This window comes from Aquarana catesbeiana, linkage group LG03 (assembly GCF_042186555.1).
Source record: "Aquarana catesbeiana isolate 2022-GZ linkage group LG03, ASM4218655v1, whole genome shotgun sequence".
NCBI classification, from domain to species: domain Eukaryota; kingdom Metazoa; phylum Chordata; class Amphibia; order Anura; family Ranidae; genus Aquarana; species Aquarana catesbeiana.
The window spans coordinates 98,467,319-98,493,197 of NC_133326.1; the positions used below are offsets into that span (position 1 = coordinate 98,467,319).

The window sequence follows — 25,879 nt, forward strand, 5'->3', positions numbered from 1 at the left end:
TGTAAAAATAGAAATAATGCATTTCAATCATTCTTTTTTACGACACGGCACTGCGTCACTTTAACTGACAATTGTGAGGTCCTGCGACGTTGTACCCAAACACAATTTAAGTCCTTTTTTTTCCCACAAATAGAGATTTCTTTTGGTGGTATTTGATCACTTCTGTGGTTTTTATATTTTGCGCTATAAACAAAAAAAGAGCGACAATTTTGAAAAAAAAAAAATATTTTTTACTTTTTGCTATAATAAATATCAAAAAAAAAAAAAAATAATTTCTTCATCAGTTTAGGCCAATATGTATTCTTCTACATGTTTTTAGTAAAAAAAAAAAACAATTAGTGTACATTGATTGGTTTGCACAAAAGTTATAGAGTCTACAAAGTAGAGAATAGCTTTATGGCACTTTTATTATTTTTTTTTTATTAGTAATGGAGGTGATCTGTGATTTTTAGAGGGACTGCGACATTGCGGTGGACAGATCAGATACTTCTGACACATTTTTGGGACCATTGACATTTATACAGCGATCTGTGCTCTAAAAATGCACTGATTACTGTGTAAATGTCACTGGCAAGGAAGGGGTTAAATGTGTTCCCTGGGAGGTGTTTCTAACTGTGGGGGGATAGGACTGACTGGATAAGGAGACAGATCTTTGTTCCTAATCACTAGGAACAGCAAATCTTTCTCTCCTCCCCTGTCAGAATGGGGATCTGTCTGTTTACATTGACACATCCCTGTTCTGGCTCTCTGTGGAGCGATTGCAGGTGGCCAGTGGACATTGGCCACGCACAGGTCCTTTTATACTCCTATATACATGTAAATAGCCATGACAGGTCATCTTTATACTCCTACATACATGTATAGAGCCATGAAAGGTCCTTTTTATACTCCTACATACATGTATAGAGCCATGACAGGTCCTCTTTATATTCCTACATACATGTATTGAGCCATGACACGTCTTTTTACACTCCTATACACATGTGTAGAGCCCTGACAGGTCCTCTTTATACTCCTTTATACATGTATAGAGCCCTGACAGGTCCTCTTTATACTCCTTTATACATGTATAGAGCCATGACAGGTCCTCTTTATATTCCTTTATACCTATATAGAGCCCTGACAGGTCCTCTTTATACGCCTATATACATGTATAGTGCCCTGACAGGTCCTCTTTATACTCCTTTATACATGTATAGAGCCATGTCAGGTCCTCTTTATACTCTTATAAACATGTGTAGAGCTATAACAGGTCCTCTTTATATTCCTTTACATGTATGGAGCCTTGACAGGTTCTCTTTATACTCTTATAAACATGTGTAGAGCTATAACAGGTCCTCTTTATATTCCTTTACATGTATGGAGCCATGACAGGTTCTCTTTCTACTCCTTTATACATGTATAGAGCCATGACAGGTCCTCTTTATACTCCTATATACATGTATAGAGCCATGATAGGTCCAATATATACTCATATATACATGTATAGAGTCATGACATGTCCACTTTATACATGTATAGAGCCATGACATGTCCTCTTTATACTCCTACATACATGTATTGAGCCATGACAGGTCCTTTTACACTCCTATACACATGTATAGAGCCCTGACAGGTCCTCTTTATACTGCTTTATACATGTATAGAGCCCTGACAGGTCCTCTTTATACTCCTTTATACATATATAGAGCCATGACAGGTCCCCTTTTTAACTCCTATATACATGTATAGAGCCCTGACAGGTCCTCTTTATACTCCACATACCTTAAAACTGAATATTGCATGACTGCAAAAAAGCTTATTTGGTAAATCTGTTTGTCACCACTGTTTCAACTCCATCTGTAGCCATGCTCACATTATTTCAATGTTATTTAGCCATTAAGTCTTACCTAAATTATGGGTTGACTTATCTTTACAATTTTGGCCTTTTAGTCCCCTTGTAGTTTGATTGTGGTGTGAAAGTTATGCCCTGCTAGCTGTGTTGCTAATATGCCCTCCTAATTGATTAATTGCCAGATTCAACCCACACCCAACACACAGTATAAAAACAAGGCCTTCCTTACGGGGGAACACATACAGGGGGCTGCACATACAGGGGTTCTTCCAAAGAAGTGGGGTTCTTTAAATAAGTGGCACTTCTGCTCTTGCACTTCAGCGATTTGCACAAAGCAAACTATAACAGACTGCAGGTGACCCCATTTCCTAATTTTATCATCTTCCTCTCTGAAACATGCACTCTTTACCTCTCCTTTTTCACAATTGCTGCCTCTCTCCTCAAACTCTCTTTTCTACATCCCTCTGCTCCACCCCACAATCTGTACATATCACCCTCACTTCTCCGCTCCCCCTATTACTGCACTCATCACCTCTTTCTAACTCTAAGCCCACTTGCTAACATACCCCCCAGGATACTGAAGCATGTCCCCTCATACAAATCATATTCTCATATTACCTCCCTCACTCTTCTGCTTCTCCTAATCGCTGGAGATATTTCCCCAAACCCTGGGCCCCCTTTATTTAACTGTGCCCAACACACCCATCACCCTACACCCTTTGGCAGTAGTCGCAATCTACACAATTTAGTCTCCATTCCTCTTCTTGCCAACACCAGCCTCCCTTTCTCCTGCGCCCTCTGGAACGCCTGCTCTGTCTGCAACAAACCCACTGCTGTTCATGACCTCTTTGTCACTAATTCCTTTAATCTACTTGCTCTCACAGAAACCTGGCTCCACGAATATGACACGCCTTCTCCTGCTTCTCTCTCCCAGGGTGGCCTTCACTGGACTCACTCCCCTAGGCCTAATGGACGCAAGGGAGGTGGAGTGGGATTCCTCCTATCCCCCCAGAGCACCTTCCAGGTTATTCACCCTCCTCCCTCTTTTTCACTCTCATCATTCGAAGCCCACTGTATACGTCTATTCTCTCCTACTTCCCTAAGAATTGCTGTGATCTACCGGCCCCCTGGACCATTATCGACTTTCCTTGATGAGTTTTCTGCCTGGCTACCCTACTTTCTCTCTTCGGATATTCCCACAATCCTTCTCGGTGATTTCAACATCCCTGCTAATACAAATACTCCTGCTACTTCTAAACTTCTTAGTCTAACCTCTTCATTTGACCTGAAGCAATGGGTACAGGCTTCTACTCACTCTGATGGCAACACCCTTGACCTTGTATTCTCTTACCTATGCACTCCATGCAACTTCTCAAACAATCCTTTTCCTCTCTCCGACCACCACCTTATTAGTTTCTCTCTCCCCCTGTCTTCCACCACCTTTCCCTCCGATCGCCTAACCATCACCCGTAGAAACTTTCGCAACTTCAACTCCTCTCTCCTCTATTCTGCTACCGACCACCTCTATGACAAAATCTCTCCCCTGTCCTGCCCCAACCAAGCCATGTCCATCTACAATAAATCTCTGTCCTCCACCCTGGACAAGCTCGCTCCCCTCACTACACGCAGAATCAGGCCTCGACCCCTACAACCCTGGCAAACAGATGACACTAAAATTCTCAAAAAACGTAGTCGCGCTCTTGAGCGTCTGTGGCACAAGACTAAGTCTCTCAAAGACTTCAACCAATACAAATCTGCCCTCCAAAAATACTATTCTTTCCTCCACACTGCCAAGCAAACCTATTTTACAACTCTTATTAACACCTTCTCATCCAATCCCCGTAAACTCTTCTCTACTGTACCTTCAACTCTCTACTTTGTCCTCCACCGCCTCCCCCCACTGACTTACTCACTGCCCAGGAAATCGCTAATCACTTCAAAAACAAGATTGATACAATCCGTGATGAAATCTCCACTCTACAGGTATCTCCCCCAGCTAAGACCCCATGTCAACAGATACAACTGACACTCCCCCTATTCAAATCTGCTACTCCAGACGAAGTTGCTAAACTCCTTTCTATCGCCCACCTAACCACCTGTCCCCTGGACCCTATTCCCTCTCAAATGCTACGGTCACCCTCTGACCCCATCCTACACTCTCTAACCCACATCTTCAATCTCTCCCTCACCTCTGGCATCTTCCCCGATGCTCTAAAACATGCACTGGTCACTCCCATACTCAAAAAGCCGTCCTTGGACCCTACCAATCTTAACAACCTACGCCCTATCTCCTTGCTCCCCTTTTCCTCTAAACTCCTTGAACGCCTGGTTTACAACCAACTGAGTGACCACCTCATTAAAAACAACCTTCTTGATCCCCTTCCACCTGGATTTCGCCCTCAACACTCCACAGAAACTGCTCTTTTAAAACTCACAAATGACCTACTAACTGCAAAAACCAACAGACACTATTCTGTACTCCTACTTCTGGATCTTTCAGCTGCCTTTGACACGGTTGACCACCCCCTCCTCCTCGAAAAACTTTACTCCCTCGGTCTCCGTGACTGTGCTCTTCAGTGGCTCTCATCCTACCTATCCCAACGCACCTTCAGTGTCACTTACAATTCTACTTCCTCCACTCCTCTTCCCTTCTCTGTCGGGGTCCCCCAAGGTTCTGTTCTTGGACCTCTTTTATTTTCAATCTACACCTCTTCCCTGGGACAGCTGATAGCCTCTCACGGCTTTCAATATCATTTCTATGCTGATGACACACAAATCTATCTCTCCACCCCTCAACTCACTCCATCAGTCTCCTCACGCATCACTAACTTACTAACCGACATATCTGTATGGATGTCACACCACTTCCTCAAACTCAACTTGTCCAAAACCGAGCTTATAATATTTCCTCCCCCACGTGCCTCCTCCCCTGACTTCTCTGTGAAGAGCAATGGCAAAACCATCCACCCGTCCCCACATGTCAGGGTGCTAGGTGTTATCCTAGATTCTGAACTCTCCTTTCAGCCCCACATCCAATCACTTTCCAAAGCTTGCTGCCTCAACCTCCGCAACATCTCTAAACTACGTCCCTTTCTAACCAGTGAAACCACAAAGCTCCTGATTCACTCCCTGGTTATCTCTTGCCTTGACTACTGCAACTCACTCCTCATTGGCTTACCTTTAAATAGACTATCCCCCCTTCAGTCCATCATGAATGCTGCTGCCAGACTCATCCACCTTACAAACCGCTCAGTGTCTGCTACCCCTCTCTGCCAATCCCTCCATTGGCTACCACTCACCCAACTAATTAAATTCAAAATACTAACAATAAGTTACAAAGCCATCCACAACTGTGCCCCCAGCTACATCACTAACCTAGTCTCAAAATACCAACCTAAACGCCATCTCCGTTCCTCCCAAGATCTCGTGCTCTCTAGCTCCCTCATCACCTCCTCCCATATCCGCCTCCAGGACTTCTCCCGAGCCTCACCCATCCTCTGGAATTCCCTACCCCAATCTGTCAGACTGTCTCCAAATTTATCCACTTTTAGGCGATCTCTGAAAACTTTCCTCTTCAGAGAAGCCTATCCTGCCTCCATCTAACAACTGCACTATTTTCTCCATTAGCTCATCCCCTACAGCTATTACCCTTTTGTATAACTTGACCTTCCCTCCTAGATTGTAAGCTCTAACGAGCAGGGCCCTCTGATTCCTCCTGTATTGAATTGTATTGTACTTGTACTGTCTGCCCTTATGTTGTAAAGCGCTGCGTAAACTGTCGGCGCTATATAAATCCTGTATAATAATAATAATAATACTCCTTTATACATGTATAGAGCCATGCCAGGTCTTCTTTATACTCCTTTATACATGTATAGAGCCATGACAGGTCCTCTTTATACTCCTTTATACATGTATAGAGCCATGACAGGTCCTCTTTATATTCCTATACATGTAAACAACCATGACAGGTCCTCTTTATACTCCTATATACATGTATAGAGCCATGACAGGTCCTCTTTATACTCCTATACATGTAAACAACCATGACAAGTCCCCTTTATACTCCTATATACATGTATAGAGCCATAACAGTGCCTCTTCATACTCCTATAAACATGTATAGAGCCATGACAGGTCCTCTTTATATTCCTTTACATGTATAGAGCCATGACAGGTTCTCTTTCTACCCCTATATACATGTATAGAGCCATGACAGGTCCTCTTTATACTCTTATATACACGTATAGTGCCATGACTGGTCCTCTTTATACTCCTTTATACATGTATAGAGCTATGACAGGTCCTCTTTATTCTCCTATATACATGTATAGAGCCATGACAGGTCCTCTTTATTCTCCTATATACATGTATAGAGCCCTGACAGGTCCTCTTTATACTCCTTTATACATGTATAGAGCCATGACAGGTCCTCGTTATACTCCTATACATGTAAACAACCATGACAGGTCTTCTTTATACTCCTGTATACATGTATCGAGCCATGCCAGGTCCTCTTTATACTCCTTTATACATGTATAGAGCCATGACAGGTCCTCTTTATTCTCCTATATACATGTATAGAGCCATGACAGGTCCTCTTTATTCTCCTACATACATGTATAGAGCCAAGAAAGGTCCTCTTTATACTCCTACATACATGTATAGAGCCATGACAGGTCCTCTTTATATTCCTACATACATGTATTGAGCCATGACACGTCTTTTTACACCCCTATACTCATGTATAGAGCCCTGACAGGTCCTCTTTATACTCCTTTATACATATATAGAGCCCTGACAGGTCTTCTTTATACTCCTTTATACATGTGTAGAGCTATAACAGGTCCTCTTTATAGTCCTTTACATGTATGGAGCCATGACAGGTTCTCTTTCTACTCCTTTATACATGTATAGAGCCCTGACAGGTCCTTTTTATAATCCTTTATACATGTATAAAGCCATGAGAGGTCCTCTATTCTCCTACATACATGTATAGAGCCATGACAGGCCCTCTTTATACTCCTATATACATGTATAGAGCCATGATAGGTCCAATATATACTCATATATACATGTATAGAGTCATGACATGTCCACTTTATACATGTAATAAGCCATGATATGTCCTCTTTATACTCCTACATACATGTATTGAGCCATGACATGTCCTTTTACACTCCTATACACATGTATAGAGCCCTGACAGGTCCTCTTTATACTCCTATATACATGTATAGAGCCCTGACAGGTCCTCTTTATACTCCTTTATACATGTATAGAGCCATGACAGGTCCTCTTTATACTCCTTTATACATACATAGAGCTCTGACAGGTCCTCTTTATACTCCTATATACATGTATAGAGCCCTGACAGGTTCTCTTTATACTCCTTTGTACATGTATAGAGCCATGTCAGGTCCTCTTAATACTCCTTTATACATGTATAAAGCCAAGACAGGTCCTCTGTATACTCCTTTATACATGTATAGAGCCATGACAGGTCCTCTTTATACTCTTATATACACGTATAGTGCCACGACCGGTCCTCTTTATACTCCTTTATACATGTATAGAGCCATGACAGGTCCTCTTTATTCTCCTATATACATGTATAGAGCCATGACAGGTCCTCTTTATTCTCCTATATACTCGTATAGAGCCCTGACAGGTCCTCTTTATACTCCTTTATACATGTATAGAGCAATGACAGGTCCTCGTTATACTCCTATACATGTAAACAACCATTACAGGTCTTCTTTATACTCCTGTATACATGTATCGAGCCATGCCAGGTCCTCTTTATACTCCTTTATACATGTATAGCGCCATGACAGGTCTTCTTTATACCCCTATACATGTAAACAACCATGACAGATCCACTTTATACTCATATATACATGTAAACAACCATGACAGGTCCCCTTTATACTCCTATATACATGTATAGAGCCATGACAGGGCCTCTTTATACTCCTATAAACATGTGCAGAGCCATGACTGATCCTCTCTATATTCCTTTACATGTATGGAGCCATGACAGGTTCTCTTTCTACCCCTATATACATGTATAGAGCCATGACAGATCCTCTTTATTCTCCTATATACATGTATAGAGCCATGACAGGTCCTCTTTATACTCCTATACATGTAAACAACCATGGCAGGTCCTCTTTATACTCCTATATACATGTATAGAGCCATGACAGGTCCTCTTTATACTCCTATATACATGTATAGTGCCATGACAGGTCCTCTTTATACTCCTATATACCTGTATAGTGCCATGACAGGTCCTCTTTATACTCATATACACGTAGACCGCCGTGACCGGTCCCCTTTAGTTATCATGATATTAAATAATGAATGTCCCAGGCAGGTCCCAGGCAGCACAATGTATTGGGCCAGCCCTGCCTGTGACCTTCATTATGCGCTATGGATTCATCCTCTGACTCCTTACGTTATTACAGGACACAGCAGTAACTTAAAGGCCAAATTCTTAAGAGTCTGGCAGAGGCTGCAGATTTGGAATGGAGCAAAGGTAGGTGACCCAAGCCACTGAAAAGTTGGGTATAATAGCTCTTCTATAGCAGGGAACTGCCATTTACATTGTTTTAGGTGACTGATGTGGTTTCTTGAACTCATAGTCCCTTTATTTTCTTCCAGAATTTTGATGTGTTAGGTAACCAAATTGCAACTACCATACAATGGCTAGGGGGCTTAATATCAAGGGACATTAATGACATCTCTGAAGGTAGCAGACACGTGCAGCTGAAGAGGTTGACTATGGTGGCTCTTCTACTGCAAGGAACTACCATTTGGATTTTTTTTTACTATAAAATGTTTGTACAGTTATTTCCTTATTTAAACATATGGCACATAAACTGGTGAATACGAAAAAAATGGGGATAAAATATGTAACTAAGTGACATTTTGAGAGACACTGATTTATCCAGGACAGCACTAGCACATCTAGTATGGTAGGGGCAAAGTTACATTGTAGCGAGTTGTTTTACTAAGAGTTATCTCTGTATTCATTCACTCCAATTGTCTGTAAATCATAAGGACAGTCAAGTCATGCCACCCACTGATAGCAGAGAATACATAGGCCTGCACATTGATGGTTATTTTGCGGGGCTTCCCTTATCTCATAGCCACATACAAACCAGAAATGCACATAAAGGCCAGACAGGAAATAAATGGATTTTGCACAATTGTTAAAGCTTTCTTCTACTCTGCTTTTGAATATCAATTTATCTCATCAATGAAACATCTAAAATAAAATGTTCAAAGCCCTGGGCCTCACAATGCGACCGAACACATAATATTAGGACTGAGTGAACTGACTTCTACATTTAATGTTTTCATATCTACCCAAAGTGATCCACACATGAAAGGAAATATTCATAGGACAGAACATTTCAATTCATTGCACAGGACAGCTAGTTCCTTTATCTGCTGCTCTGATGGAAATTTCTCACTGTGTTATGGACACAAGTCAAGCGGCAGGATCCCTACTGTGTAAATAGGATGTATTGGGTTTCTATTCAAGGAGGATATGTTTAGCAAAAAAGAAAAAAAAAAAAAAGTAATTTTTATAGGAGCTCCATTTACTTCCCCCATAGACTGTATCTATTATAACATTAATTGAAGGTTATAGAAATGTGCAGCAACCATCAATAGGCTTTATTTAAAGTAAAACATTCCTAGGAGAAATATGGCTGCCATTGTTACCACGTTCATCAATCGCTAGTCAACTGGTTGTTCTGCTGACTTTCTTACATCAATGGTTGTAAGTCACTATTAACCCAGAGAAGCCCAGTATTCAGGTAAGGACTTCTCCCTTTCACTGACTTTACACACAAAAAGTACTTAAAGGGGCTGTAAACCCTCGTTTTTTCACCTTGATGCATCCTATGCATTAAGGTGAAAAAACTTCTGACAGTAACAGGCCCCCCCACCCCCCATTTTACTCACCTGAGCCCTTCGTTTCCTTGGCGGAGGTGCCCTCTTCCCCTCTGCCCGAGGTTCTCGGCTCTTGGTTGGATAGATTAATAGCAGCGCAGCCATTGGCTCCCACTGCTGTCAATCAAATCCAATGACGCGGGTTCCGGGGGCGGGACCGAGTCTGGCATTCTGTGTCTATAGGCACAAATACTGGACTCGGGAGCACGCCCGCAAGGTAACCCCCCCCCAGGAGACCGCTTCTCCCAGGGGGTTTACTGATGCGAGGAGGAGACACGAGAGCCACTGGGGGACCCCAGAAGACGATGATCGGGGCCACACTGTGCGAAACGAACTGCACAGTGGAGGTAAGTATGACATGTTTGTTATTTAAAAAAAAAAAACAGGGTTTACAAACCCTTTAATGCAAATTAAAGCAAAGGGTCAGCATAGCAATTGGGCAACTTTAATTTTTGGTATATTCATTTTAATATCTTGCGCTTACCCCCAAAAAATTGAAAATGAATTAATATAAATTATTATAAAAAGTGAAACAAAAAATAACATATAGGTGCTGCAATTCTAAAATCTAAAACTCAATTCAACATACATACTGTATATGTAAAAACAGAAATGTGCAACCCTAGTGAATTAGAAAAAATTAGGAAAACTCCTATAATGATAGAGTCCACATCTAATGAAGAAAATTGAATCAAATCATTATATATGGACTGTCCATATATTTTCAATATAAAGCATGGATATCCATGATGTTCAGCGGTGTGTTCTTCATGTATCAAAAGGGAAAAGTTAAAGCCTCTCACCAGACAGGATGGATCCCAAATTCTAGGGATCAAACACGCTTGTTATCAAAGTAACCACCTGCAATTTTCCACTCTGTTGGCTCCAGTATGCAAATCTCCTCCCCCTGTAATGATCACTCAACCAAAGATTTAGGAATAGTATTCAAAAGATTCCAACTCCAATAGGTCAGCTTAATGCTCTCCAGCATATGTGAAATGTAAAAAGACGATCTCCATTCCCAGTCGATGCTTCTTACAGGGAAACGCATTGGATGGAGCAGCTATCAGTGACGTCACCACGCACCAGCCTGCAGCGTGAGCTCTGCGGCTGTGTCTATATAGTTTTTTTTTGTTTGATTTTGTGAAGTGCAATGACGATTAGAAAATAAAACATCCGCTTTCTACTGCACCGTGAAGTTTCTCCTTCTTTTACATTTCACATATGCTGGAGAGCATTAAGCTGACCTATTGGATTTGGAATCTTTAGAATACTATTCCCAAATCTTTGGTGGCGTGATCACTACAGCCGGAGGAGGTTTGCATACTGGAGCAGACAGAATGGAAAATTGCAGGTGGTTACTTTGATAACAAGCATGTTTGATCCCTATAATTTGGGATCGATCCTGTCTGGTAAGAGGCTTTAACTTTTCCCTTTTGATACAAGAAGAACACACCACTGAACCTCATGTCTATCAATGCTTTTTATTGAAAATATATGGACAGTCACTATATAATTATTTAATTCAATTTGTTCATTAGATGTGGACTTTTTCATTATAGGAGTTTTCCTAATTTTTTCTAATTCACTAGGGTTGCGCACTTCTGTTTTTACATAACTAGCATTTTTAGCCAGAGCAAGGACAGCACCAATTTTTCTCTTTGGAAACATTCCACTTATCAGAGGTTAGTGGGTTAAGATCACTAGTATCCTCATTCCACCTGTTTAAAATCCACTTCTGTGTTTTTCTGAGTCTTGTAATGTCCTACTTTCTTTTGCTAGAGACTTCCTAAAGATTTTTCTGGGTCCAAAACAAACATGACTGCACCGCGAGAAACTTTAACCCAGCAGATCAGCAAAAGAGCCAAAGGTGATATCACATTTACCACTCCTTCTTTACCTAAAGCTTAACTCCAGTCAATTGTTTAGCTGTAGATAGAGAGGGGGATAGTAAAAATTCTCTTCAAGTCCAACCTTGCTCCATTGTAATCCACCATTCAAATAATTGGATATTCCTATAATTAAGCCCTGCTGTGGGTAAAACATGTTGATGGCATGGTTTTGGGTGGGAGCGAGCTGTCATTGTAATACACCTTGGCTACAGCTGAACATCTTCGATATGCAGTCCATTATTTGAATGGTGTATCATCTTTCAGTGTCCACATGCTTGACTTTGCCTGCTGTATCAGCACAGCCCAATCACCCAGGACATGTTCCCAAATTCTTACCTCTCCTACTGAGTTGGAGAGTGCCTGAACAATCTTCTCATGAGCTGTGGCCACAACACTTTGCCCGTTGATCTCAATGATGCGGTGTCCCACTCGTACACCACCTCTCTCCGCAATCCCTCCCCTCATGAGGCTGCAGATCTGGAAAGGAAACAAAAGTTTTAGATAACATATACTCGCAAACTGTACCATCATATGAAATCATAATCTCCTTGAAGTTTTGACAAGCTTTACAATGTTGACATCATCCAACAAAATGAAGATCCCATTTCAGCCTAAACAGGTATTCATAAAAATACTGCAAAGCATTTTACTCAAAGAGTTACATAGTTAGTCTGGTTAAAAAAAAAGACAAAAGTCCATCTAGCTCAACCAATAAGTTATGGGCATTCTGCAACCCATTCTCTACTGAGAAATTACAGGTCCCAGGATGTCCTATTTTTTTTGCCAGGACAGATAGATATAAACTGGAACAAAATGCATTTTAAAAAGCAACTGTGTTTAAAAGTAAGTACCCATTTTTGTTTTCTTGCGGACTGTTTTCTTTTTAGTTTTCAATGTTGTTTTATTTTGAGATGCCATAAAGTCTTTATATGCTGCACATCCTTTGTCCATTCATATATTATAGTGTGCCTCTAACTTTTAAATGGTTTGCCATTTGGACAACCTTTATTTTGATGATCCAGTTTCTTTGACAGTTCTATTGTGCAACTCAGTATATATATATATATATATATATATATATATATATATATATATATATATATATGTCACCTGTATTGTTTTGTATCTCTATGTCATCTTTGTGGCATTTGTTTGTCCTTGTATACTATTATTTTTACTTTTTTTTCAATAAAAAAGTTTGTAAACTTAAAAAAAAAAAAAGCAGTGCCCAGACTTAGAACATTAACCATTTTAGTACTGTCCTATACAGTATACCCCTCCATTACTAGGTAATTTTTCAGAGATGTGATAGTTTGTCTAACAAATTAGCTTTGTATAATATTTTGATCAGAGAGAGCTTTCTTTTTGTGGTTTTTAATTGCCACTGCTGTTCTTTTTTATTTGTTTTACTACATAACATAAAAAGCCTATTTCCCTTACTTTCTGTTATAAAACATATTCAATGAAAATGACAGAAGAATACACCTCCAAAATGACCCCTATTGAAATTATTTGAACTTGATATTGTCGCTATTGAGGTGGCTTAAACATAGAGCTTGGTAATGGTGCACTAGATATGGACATCATTAATGTACAGGTCATACACAGAGGGAGGAAGAGGTGAAGAAGTTAATGAGTTAATATATTAAATCTGTTGCTGCCTATCCTTCATTCATTAAATCCTTCATTGATAAAATCCTCCTTTCACTTCTTCCCCAATTTTGAGAGGAAGAAGAAGGCTCTCAAATGTTTACATTTGAGATCAATGTGATTGACCATCACAGTCACTGCATGGCACAGAGCCACTTTGATTGGTTTGTGCATTTTGCTTGTGATCTAAGCTGTCTGTGCATAGACATTAAACAGAATATCATTTTTAATTGGCATTTTAGAAATGTACATCAACCTGCCCACCTTTTTTCAATGTACAGCGGTAGTAAAGTGGCTAAATGATTTACATATTACTAACAAGCAGTAAAATACCTTTAAAACAGGCCATCCCTGATCTATCTATAGCTGCTTTTAATGTCTTCTAAATTCTTAAAGATCTCCAAAGACCACAAAGACCTCTGACTTGGCTTTCAGTTAGTTTTGAACAGCTTAGAAGCACCTGCTGTTAGTTTATATTGGAAGGCTAGCAGACCGGCATGCTGTTGAAATACAAAGTAATGGGAAAAGAGCTACGATTTCTGTGTCTCTGTTGTGAATTCGAACACACCGTTCTCCACAATGCCCATAGTTTGAACGGGTGCTTGTTTTGAAGTTTTTTCTGCTTGTTCAGAACATGTACAGTAAATACAGTACCTTAGTGTGCATAGCCTGGGCATAGGTTCACTTTATGTGTATGCTGCCATCTTTATTCAGAGTTACAGAAAAAAAAATGTTGGATACTCAGTTCCAATAGGAAAGTATACTTAAGGCTTGGTTCCCATCTATGCATTGCATTTTATGTGCATTGTACATGCATTATATATGAGTTACCACTGAACTATATGATGTTCTTTTTGATAAAAGCAAATGAAGAATGCAGAAAGCAGAACTTTATTTTAATGTCCTGAATCTAAAGTAATCCTAAAACGCACAGGTATGAAGAGGGGTTTTTCAGGGATTTTTCAGAGATAACGGCAAACATAACAAAGACCTTATTAATAGTTGAAATGAGTCCAGTGTCTAAATATTCCATATTTCTCTGCCTGATAACAATAGGTGGCTTTCCTTGTCATAATAATACCAAATGGCTTGCATTGTCATACATTCTTCCCACTCAGCCCTGGGTTAGCAGGGGCATCATTTGGAGTATAGAAAACAATTAAAGTGATATTAACCACTTCAGACCCAGAAGACTTTACCCCCTTAATGACCAGGCCATTTTTTGCGATACGGAACTGAGTTATTTTAACTGACATTGCGCGGTCATGCGACACTGTACCCACACAAAATTGGTGTCCTTTTCTTCCTGCAAGAGCTTTCTTTTGGTGGTATTTCATCACCTCTGCATTTTTTATTTTTTGCGCTATAAACAAAAAAATAGCGAAATTTTGAAACTATTTTTTATTTTCTGCTATAAAACATATCCAATACAAATATGTAAATAATCTAATTTCTTCATCAATTTAGGCCAATATGTGTTCTGCTATATATTTTTTGGTAAAAAAAATCCCAATTAGCGTATATTGATTGGTTTGTGCAAAAGTTATTGTGTCTACAAACTATGGAATATTTTTATGGCATTTTTATGTTTACTAGTAAAGGCGGCAAACATCTATTTTTAGCGAGACGGCAACATTGTGGCGGACAAATCGGACACCAAGTGACACTTTTTGGGGACCACTGACACCAATACAATGATCAGTGCTAAAAACTGTTACTGTTTCTGTATAAATGACACTGGCAGGGAAGGGGATAACATCAGGGGCAATCAAAGGGTTAAGTGTGCTCCTAGGGAATGCTTTCTAACTGTGGGGGGGATGGATTGGAGGAAGAGAGAGATCTGTGTTCCTGATTAACAGGAATCACAGATCTCTCTCTTCCTCTGTGACAGAACGACGGTCTGCCTTGTTTACATAGGCAGACCGCCGTTCTGCCTTTCCTATGAATGATCGCAGGTGGCTGGCGGCCATTGCGGCATGCATGCATGCCCCAGACCCTGGAAGAAGACACAACGTACAAGTAGGTCGTTTCGCGCAGCCAGGCCGCCCTGCCATAGTATATGTACAGTGGGTGGTCGGGTAGCGGTTAAAGGCAATTTTTCTTAAATGACAAACATGTTATACTTACATGCTCTGTTATACTTACCTGCTCGGTGGTTTTGCATTAAGCAGCCCCTGGCTCCTCCCTCCTGCCGAGTGCCCCCAGAATAGGGGCAGCCAAGCAGGCTCACTCCTGAGCCGCTGCTCTGCTTGTCCATTCACACACAGAGCCGCAGCTCAGCCTCACCCACTCTCTCTCCTCATTGGCTCACTGGCTGGGAGCCAGTGGCTTCTGCTGCTGTCTCAGACAGTGAAGAAGGAGAGTCCCTGAAGAGCCGAGGCTCTTGTGCACGTCGCTGGATCGCAATGGGGTCAGGTAAGTATGAGGGGGGCAGCTGCACAGGGAAGGGTTTTTACCTTCATGCATAGATGGCATGAAGGTAAAAACACTTGAGCCTTTAGAACCACGTTTGCTCAAGGGGGTTGTTCTTTTTGTGTTGATACTCTTGGGATGTGGTGACAGAACACCCGGTTCTGTGGATGGTGGAACTTTTCTTAGAACGACTTTAAGGGTACAAGTCTTTTTTCTGTAGACCTGTTCTTGTAATATTTACTCTTCCAGACTAAAGTTTGGAACTGAGTCGGAAGTGTCCCTAACCAAGAATTATTTGTTAATATAAAGCTCAAATACTGTTAATAGTGGGCAGCAACTGGATCTTTGCAGTGTGTTCTTTGATAATTGGTACCTGGACAGGTAAAGCATTCTGCTTTTTTTTAAGTGGGTAACAAAACATTTATTATTACTACCACTGCTACCAGCTGTTATTGTTTTAACTTAACCATTTGCTGACCGCTGCACACACATATACGTCGGCAGAATGGCACAGGAAGGCAAATGGGCATACCTGTATGCCCCCCTGAATTTGCAGCCTATCGGGCGTGTGCCCGCCGCGGTATATTGATTGGTTTGCGCAAAAGTTATAGCATCTACAAAATAGGGGATAGTTTTATGCCATTTTTATTATGGTTTTTTTTTTTAGTAATGGCGGTGATCTGCAATTTTTATCATGACTGCGACGTTATGGCGGACACATTGGACACTTTTGACACTATTTTGGGACCATTGTTATTTATACAGCAATCAGTGCTATAAAAATGCACTGATTACTGTGTAAATGACACTGGCAGGGAAGGGGTTAAACACTAGGGGGCGATCAAGGGGTTAAGTGTGTCCTAGGGAGTGATTCTAACTGCGGGGCGGATGGGCTACCACTGACATAACAGCGATCACTGCTCCCGATGACAGGGAGCAGTAGATCCCTGTCATGTCACTAGGCAGAACGGGGAAATGCCTTGTTTACATAGGCATCTCCCCGTTCTGCGGCTGCGTGACACAATTGCGGGACAACAGTGGACATTGAGTCCGCAGGACCTGCGGGCATGGTCACCCTGTACATGGCGGGCATGTGCGCTAGCCCCACCAATTAAAGGGGACGTACAGGTACGCCCATTTGCCCACCGCTGCCATTGTGCCGACGTATATCAGCGTGCAGCGGTCGGCAAGTGGTTAATAAACTCTGTTTGCATCTACATTAGTAACATACTATGACTACAAAATTCACTCAAAAACAAAATATCCTTTTGTAGAAAAGTAAAACACTTACTGCTTACGGGGTTTCTATGCCTTTATTAGCTATACACTTAGAGAAGGATTAAAAAGCAAAACCTGTGTGTGTCTGAGCCCCTTTCTTAGCAGGTCATAGCTATCCATGGTGGGGGTGTGTTCAGACATGGCAAGATTCACATCAACACCTAATTTATCTTAAAGAAGGCAGACAACACCAAATTATTCAGATATATAGACCATAGGAGACCAGCTAATCTGCTAATTCTGCTAATTCAGAAAAAGAGAAAACAATTTAGAAAATATATTTATTTATTATTTATTTATTATTCCATTTGCAAATATGGATATATTTTTTGTTAAGACTAAATGTCTATTTTTTTTTTTTTTAAATGTTAGCATCTCTGACAGTGTTTTACTTCTGTCTGTGTTCCCATTAGGGTGATTTCCCCTCACGTCCTATCTGGGTGGCTACATCAGAAATAAGCCAAAAGTATTCTTAATCGCTGACTCCAGCAGGCTAAAGGTAACATTTGAATGAGATCTTGCCTGTTTGAAACTGCATATACTCCAGATATCGACTTTAAGTGTAAGATATAAGTCACTTTTGTAGCCTGGAACTCCTGATCACCTCCAATTAAATAAAATAACATGATATGGTCTAGGTCAATACTTTAGAGAACAAATCTTGCTTTTGCGAAAGCTTGTATAAAGATTTCCCCGCAAGTGTTGAAACCTTTCCGGTCATTTCCATTTAGCTGAAATATTTAGGTAGATGCAGTGTTATTCTGATTAATGTTCTTCCTATGCTGGACTGCTGTGCTCATATAAAGCTCTCATAGGGTGCTAGGAATAATATAATGTTAAAACTGTACATCTTGGGGTTTATAAGCCTTCAGGATCTTTTACACAGAGACAGCAATTTAAAGCTATTTAACCTATACTCTTTACTTTCCTGTGGGATTAGTTGCATGTAAAGATAAACTATACACATTAATCTACTTGAGCATTTATTTAATGCAGATTAGCAATATAATTTATAAATATTGCAACATATTTGAACAGTATGTAGCAAGAATTACAAAGCATTCACCTTAGCTGTAAGCTGCTTTCCTTATATAAAAAATACAATGAATTTTCTAGAATGAGTTTCTTTGGAAAGATGTGCCCCTACAGCAATACTTTTATAATTCTGTTCCATGCCAAGCAATATCTTTGTTTTGCTTTATTATATGGAATGAAAAGCGAATTCAAATGTTTAAGTTTCTTTTCAGCAGATTAAAGGAAATGTAATATCGTGTATTAAATGCATGTACAGCAATGATTGTATTTTAAATAGTTTGATATAGACTTTACCAACCATTTGCAAAAAATATACAACGATCAGCCATAACTTCATGACTACCCACCTAGTATTAGGTAGGTCCCCCCTTTGCTGCCAAAATAGCCCTGACCCATCAAGGCATGGATGCCACTAGACCGGTGTTTCTCAACTCCAGTCCTCAAGGTGCCCCAACAGGTTATGTTTTTAGGCTCTCCTTAATTTTGCACAGGTGATTTGATCAGTTTCACTGCCTTAGTAATTACCACAACCATTTCATCTGAGGGAAATCCTGAAAACATGACCTGTTGAGGTGTCTTGAGGACTGGAGTTGAGAAACCAGAACCCAGAAGTCACACCGGGAAAGATGTCGGCCATGTCAGCGGTGTGCCGGTGCCGCTGCAGGGCATCGTTCCAAGGTAAGTATTTCATAATGAGCTAGAATGCAATGCACACTAGCTCATTAGGTCTTTTTCTTGCAGGTTATTTTTTTTAGAGGGGATTTTTTTTTGGAGGTTTACAACCTCTTTAAGGACAAACTAGGTGGTATAGTTTTTTAGCAATCCTTGGACACAAAACTAAAAACAAAAATATGTACTTTATCTTTTTTGACCAGTGTTCGTTTAAAAATACATCAGTATTACAGTGTAAAAAATGTTACATTTTATTCTGTAATGTGTCCTGTTTAAAATGACACTAAAATTATGATTCTGATTTAAAGCATTGCAAAGTTATTTACAAATAGTATATATATATATATATATATATATATATATATATATACATGATCGGAAATTCCGCCAGCAAAAGTCCAATGTAGATACATAAGTATACAATATTACTTTGTATCTCTCTACTTAAAATCTGTACAATGCTGATAAACACTGAGTCAGACAGCTTTTTTCACAGCAGCAGCTGATATAGCTGTTCAATGTGTACAGCAACTTCTGGCTTTGATTAATCAGTGCCAAGAATTGCTGGGAGTGAGGGGGTCGCAGCAGCAAGGAAGAAGGATTCAACATACTACACACGTCTTGTGTACTATGCAGGGCCAACTTTAATATTGATTGGACCCTGGGCAAATATTTTCTTGGCCCCCCCACATGGTAGGTAGTTCCTAATGGCTTAGTCTATAGCGAAGGTAACAAGTTGCAGCCACAAGGCTCTCTCACCAGACTCAGCGATACAGCAGCAGTGATCCCTCCAATCAGGTGCCCGCTCACTCTGGGTTACCCATGGTGACTCCGGTCATTTTCTGTACTCTCTGGTAGTCCCACACACAGCAATGAACTTTAACTGGCACAGGCTCTCTCTCTCTCAGACGGTGTACCTAGCACGGTCCTCTCACACGCTCTGCCCAGTTAGCCAACTTGAGGAGTAAACTTTGCCCGGGAAAATCTGGTTCTCTTCTCCTTATTGCTGCAAATCTTGGTGGGGGTTGCTCCATATGGGGAGCAAGTGCGCCGCCCCCCTAATCCATGCGCCCAACCCCTAATTTAAATGTAGGGTGCCAGAAGCATGGACTCCAATGAGATTTTCCTTTTTTAAGCACGTGATCAGAGCCTGAGGCTCTAACTGGCTTCAAAAAAGGGTGGGCTCAGGGCGCAGAGCACTGCACCCTGAGCCCACCCAGTTGTGTGACAATAGCAAATTAATATTCACTTTTGTCTTTCTGCTTCTCCTCCCGGCCAATCTGGGAAGCGGGTGGAGCGCGATTGGCCAAGAGGAGAAGCAATCGTATTGGCCTGGCAAGGGGGAGGATGTACAGGAAGATCCGGGACTCAGGGGATGGCCACCCAGAGCGATCTCTCAGTGCTCTGCATCAGTGCCGATTGAGAGCCTGACTGCGTAAGTAACATCTGCGGGGGGGGTCGGATGGTTTGTTTGACGCCCCCCTCCACTGCTCTGGAACAGGCAGAGCAGGTTGCGTGTCAGGATTGGTACAGGAAGCCCGCTGTCACTTCACAGTGTCCTGCTCCAGTCCTCTCTCTGCCCACTGTCACAATGAGTGATGGGCATGCAGAGCTGCTGCTTTAGTAACATGTTATGTGTTACATTCTGAATATGAATGTAACATGTTGCTAAAGGTGAACTTATCCTATAAGTTTCTTTTCTTTATTATTTTTTTTTTTTAACAGACCTCTTTTTGTTTACACAGACTTCTCTAGTAAGAAGAAAAAGATACAATGTTCTTACCATAGATGGTGCAAATTTCTTTCCTGCAACCACGATTTGCAGGAAAGAAATTTGCATGATTCCCCCATCAACACAGACAATGCTGACAGGGGAATCCTTCCTGCTGAGCAACTGTCTGCTTCCTGTGGGGGGAGCAAGGGCGGGTGGGGGAAGCAGTCCCTGCCAGGAGAAGACAGTGATTATTGCTAGTGGATATAGCAGCCACTAGCAATAACTGCAACTGAATCCAGCAGGCTAGTTGTACCCAAGTTGATCGATCAATCAACTTGGTACATTCAGCCTGCTCACACACGGTTTGAATCTCGGCGGATTCCTGCTGAACTGGCCGAGATTTGAACCATCCATGGTAGGCCTAACACTAGTGATTAATGTAATTGGCTAGCACAGTGATCATGTGATCGATAGAGGGTCTTACCAGTTCTTTAGCAATATCTTAAGAGAGCTCGATTTCCACGTTGGGGGCACGCAATTGAGTGCTTTCCCAGAACAATTCCATGTACTGTACGACAGAAGAAAACCCACTTCCACAACGCTGAATATATGTGTTACACCGTCTTCAAAAGTGCAGTGGTTTAATTGATTTCATTTAAAACAATTCAAAGCTTAATTTTTATTATAACAGAAATGTACCTTTAAAATGATTTTATTTGCTACTGCAGATCAGAAGTTACATTGGCTAAAGGATCTGCAAAGGAAATAACTTGAGCAGCCCTCACACATAGAATGTAAAGGATTCTCCTAGGGCTAATGAGGCTGAAAATAGGGAGCACTGATGCAAAGCTAACTCAAACATCAGCAAACTTTTCCGAGAGATTTAGATATGTTCACTTGGAAAAACAATTACACATAAATGACTTCTGTTAGTAGTGCAGAGACTCCAATCCATTCAAATTAAAAAAATCAAAAAATGGCTTTGTGTATAAACCGAGAATATAAAATCTTAAATGTTAGTGGGCATATGTGTTCATTTTTGGTTTGTGCTTAAATAATTCAAGCAAAATAATGGTAAAGTATGATTGTCATAGTACACAATCAGAACACACTCAAATATATTGTATATACAGTATATACCGATCAGCCATAACATTATGACCACCCAACAAATATTGAGTAGGTCCCCTTTTTGCCACCAAAACAGCCCTGACCCATCAAGACATGGATGCTACTAGACCTCTGAAGGTATGCTGTGGTATCTGGCACCAAGCCATCAGTAGTAGATCCCCCTGCGGATGGTACTTACGCAGTGTTAGGCTGTCAGGGCCTTTGAGGGAGCTTTGGGGAGGTGGGGTGTGACCTTGAGCCTGGGCTCGGGTACAGACAGGACCTTCCTATAACCAATTGAGGTGTCCTGGACAGAAGGCACGGGAGCAAGGAGAACACTGCCAGGCAAGTCTCCAGGAGGAACAACAAGTTGCAGCCAAGAGGGCCGCCAGTAAGGAGGACTGTGGTGGCAGGGGCAGTGGAAAGAGGCAGTTGCAGCCAGGAGGGCTGGCAGGGCCTGAAGAGGTGGTACTAGGATCAGTAGCCACATGGGACAGCAAGCATTAGGACTACCATTTTTTGCTACACCATAGGGGCCCACGGTCCCTGCCTGCCGAGGGCATTTTTGTTTTGGGCCTGGCTGAGCCAGTGTCAGGCCTGCAATTCAGTACTAGCTGGCCCTGGGAGTTGTAGTTCAAAAAGCAAGTTTGTGCTGGAGGTAGAAAAGGAGAAGTGTGTATATACCGGTGGTGTATATCGTTTCAGTCCCTAATTTTCTATCTGCAATCAAGTGGGCTTCCCATAAGTACCCAATCCCCATCCAAGGTAAATCCCCTAAATAAAAAGAAAACAAACACAAGTACAAGACTATTTCATGACTGTTGGATGTCTGAAAATTTGTGTGCCTGGCTATACAGGGTGAGAGACAAGTTTAACATGGCTGAATTACTAAAATCACAGAGGTAATATCACACATTTTGTAAAACTGTACCACCTATATTATGTTGTTCTGCAGCAGTTGGAGAATTTAGAAAAGTAAGGAAAAGAAATCATCAATTGATCTCAGGTGAACTGGAACAGCCACTTGGACTGGGTCATATGAAATACAGTACTTTCAGCTACCATAAGTCAGAACCTTCTACATTTTTTTCATAATGTAGACTTTAGCCACTATTCATAATTAACCAACTAAAATGTTAACTGAAGCCTAAACAATGTAAAACACACTACTAAAAAGGCATGTTCATCCAACGTGTGATAATTCAGCCCAGGAGAAAACACAGATGCAGGAATGGTTGATGTGTTCTGCAGTTAATTCCTTTATGGTTATCAGACATAATACATTGTTCTTGTTTACATGATTCGACAATCAATATGATATGCTTCAAAGAATAGATCATCCCAGTGAAAAAGTCCTTAGTGGATAAATACAGTCATGCACTGCTATTTACTATGTACAGGCCAAGAGAGTTATTTTGAAGGAAGACTGTAGTGTATCCTTCAAAGCAAAGCTCAAACCAAGGTCTTCTTCACCCCAGCAAGTACAGAAGACCCATACATTAAAAGCAGGCCTTCACGAACTGAAAAAAAGAAGAAAATATCTAAGCTTATAACACAGACCTCTGAATATACAAAAAATAACAGCACTCAGGAACCTAATGCTGCGTATATGTGGTCGGAATTTCCGACAACAAATGTTCGATATGAGCTTGTTGTCGGAAATTCCGACCGTGTGTAGGCTCCATTGGACATTTGTTGTCGGAATTTCCGACAACAAAAATTTGAGAGCTGGTTCTCAAATTTTCCGACAACAAAATCTGTTGTCAGAAATTCTGATTGTGTGCACACAATTCCAACGCACAAAATTCCACGCATGCTCGGAATCAAGCAGAAGAGCCACACTGGCTATTGAACTTCATTTTTCTCGGCTTGTCGTATATGTTGTACGTCACCGCGTTCTTGACGTTCAGAATTTCCAACAACATTTGTGCGACCATGTGTATGCAAGTTTGAGCCAACATCCATTGGAAATAAATCCAGGATTTTGTTGTCGGAATGTCCGATCGTATGTACGCGGCATTAGACTTTCATCTCTTGAATACAGCTCATTACCATGTTTATATTAGTACAGCATCTATCAGTAGGCTCTAAGCAAACCTCTGCTTTGTCCATGCTGGACAATGCAACAAAGTTGATTTAATGGCCCGCCTTCCCATCAGCACATAGCTCATCTTTGCTTCCCCACTGGTCCGTTCAGCCAAGGGGAATGAAAAAAAACTGGGTAAGGGTATAAAGCAGCATGTGACACACTCCCTTTCCCCTTATATACGACCATGCTAGTGCTTGGTGATTGACCCAACACTGTCACAAGGAGGTTTTGAGAGAGTCTCCCTAGGCTTGTTTAAGTGCCAACCACATTGACTAGGGTCTTACAAGTGACTTCCATTCCTTGGTTTTAGTTTATGAAAGGAGTGGAAAGGGAGTTAAAAAAGGGAAGTACACTATAATATCGTTACCCACATGAACTTTAATGGCATCCCAGTCTTAGCCCGTAGAGTTAAAAATTGAGTTGGCCCACACCCTTTACAGCTATAAAAGCTTCAACTATTCTGGGAAGGATGTCCACAAGGTTTAGGAGTGTATCTATTGGAATGTTTGACCATTTTTCCAGAAACGCATTTGTGAGGTCAGGTACTGTTGTGGACGAGAAGGCCTTGCTCGCAGTCTCCACTCTAATTACATAGTTACATAGTTACATAGTAGGTGAGGTTGAAAAAAGACACAAGTCCATCAAGTCCAACCTATGTGTGTGATTATGTGTCAGTATTGTATGTATGTTGCGGTCAGTCAGGTGATTATCTAATAGTTTCTTGAAGCTATCAATGCTCCCCGCTGAGACCACATCCTTGCCGCTCTTACAGTAAAGAACCCTCTACGTAGTTTAAGGTTAAACCTCTTTTCTTCTAATTGTAATGAGTGGCCACGAGTCTTATTAAACTCTCTTCTGCGAAAAAGTTTTATCCCTATTGTGGGGTCACCAGTACAGTATTTATACATTGAAATCATATTCCCTCTCAAGCGTCTCTTCTCCAGAGAGAATAAGTTCAGAGCTCGCAACCTTTCCTCATAACTAAGATCCTCCAGACCCTTTATTAGCTTTGTTGCCCTTCTTTGTACTCGCTCCATTTCCAGTACGTCCCTCCTGAGGACTGGTGCCCAGAACTGGACAGCATACTCCAGGTGCGGCCGGACCAGAGTCTTGTAGAGCAGGAGAATTATCGTTTTATCTCTGGAGTTGATCCCCCTTTTAATGCATGCCAATATTCTGTTTGCTTTATTAGCAGCAGTTTGGCATTGCATGCCATTGCTGAGCCTATCATCTACTAGGACCCCCAGGTCCTTTTCCATCCTAGATTCCCCCAGAGGTTCTCCCCCCAGTGTAAAGATTGCATTCATATTTTTGCCACCCAAATGCATTATTTTACATTTTTCTACATTGAACCTCATTTGCCATGTAGTCGACCACCCCATTAATTTGTTCAGGTCTTTTTGCAAGATTTCCACATCCTGCGGAGAAGTTATTGCCCTGCTTAGCTTAGTATCGTCTGCAAATACAGAGATTGAACTGTTTATCCCATCCACCAGGTCGTTTATGAACAAATTAAATAGGATTGGTCCCAGCACAGAACCCTGGGGAACCCCACTACCCAACCCTGACCATTCTGAGTACTCCCCATTTATCACCACCCTCTGAACACGCCCTTGTAGCCAGTTTTCAATCCATGTACTCACCCTATGGTCCATGCCAACGCACCTTATTTTGTACAGTAAACGTTTATGGGGAACTGTGTCAAATGCTTTTGCAAAATCCAGATACACCACGTCTACGGGCCTTCCTTTATCTAGATGGCAACTCACCTCCTCATAGAAGGTTAATAGATTGGTTTGGCAAGAACGATTCTTCATGAATCCATGCTGATTACTGCTAATGATATCATTCTTATTACTAAAATCTTGTATATAGTCCCTTATCATCCCCTCCAAGAGTTTACATACTATCGATGTTAGGCTAACTGGTTTGTAATTCCCAGGGATGTTTTTTGGGCCCTTTTTAAATATTGGTGCTACATTGGCTTTTCTCCAATCAGCTGGTACCATTCCAGTCAATAGACTGTCTGTAAAAATTAGGAACAACGGTCTGGCAATCACCTGACTGAGTTCCCTAAGTACCCTCGGATGCAAGCCATCTGGTCCCGGTGATTTATTAATGTTAAGTTTCTCAAGTCTAATTTTAATTCCGTCCTCTGTTAACCATGTAGGTGCTTCCTGTGTTGTGTCATGAGGATAAACACTGCAGTTTTGGTTACTGAAGCCCCC

The 25,879-nt window shown here is 41.2% G+C and overlaps 1 protein-coding gene across 2 annotated transcripts in view; it reads right to left on the reverse strand.

Moving 5' to 3' along the window:
- APBA2 (amyloid beta precursor protein binding family A member 2) overlaps positions 1-25,879 on the reverse strand; it is a 656,749-nt gene that overhangs the window by 12,566 nt on the left and 618,304 nt on the right. For both annotated transcript variants that reach the window (XM_073618863.1, XM_073618862.1), the window contains one exon: positions 12,028-12,168. In XM_073618863.1, the coding sequence (XP_073474964.1) occupies positions 12,028-12,168 (141 nt within the window). The remainder of the gene's footprint in view (positions 1-12,027; positions 12,169-25,879) is intronic.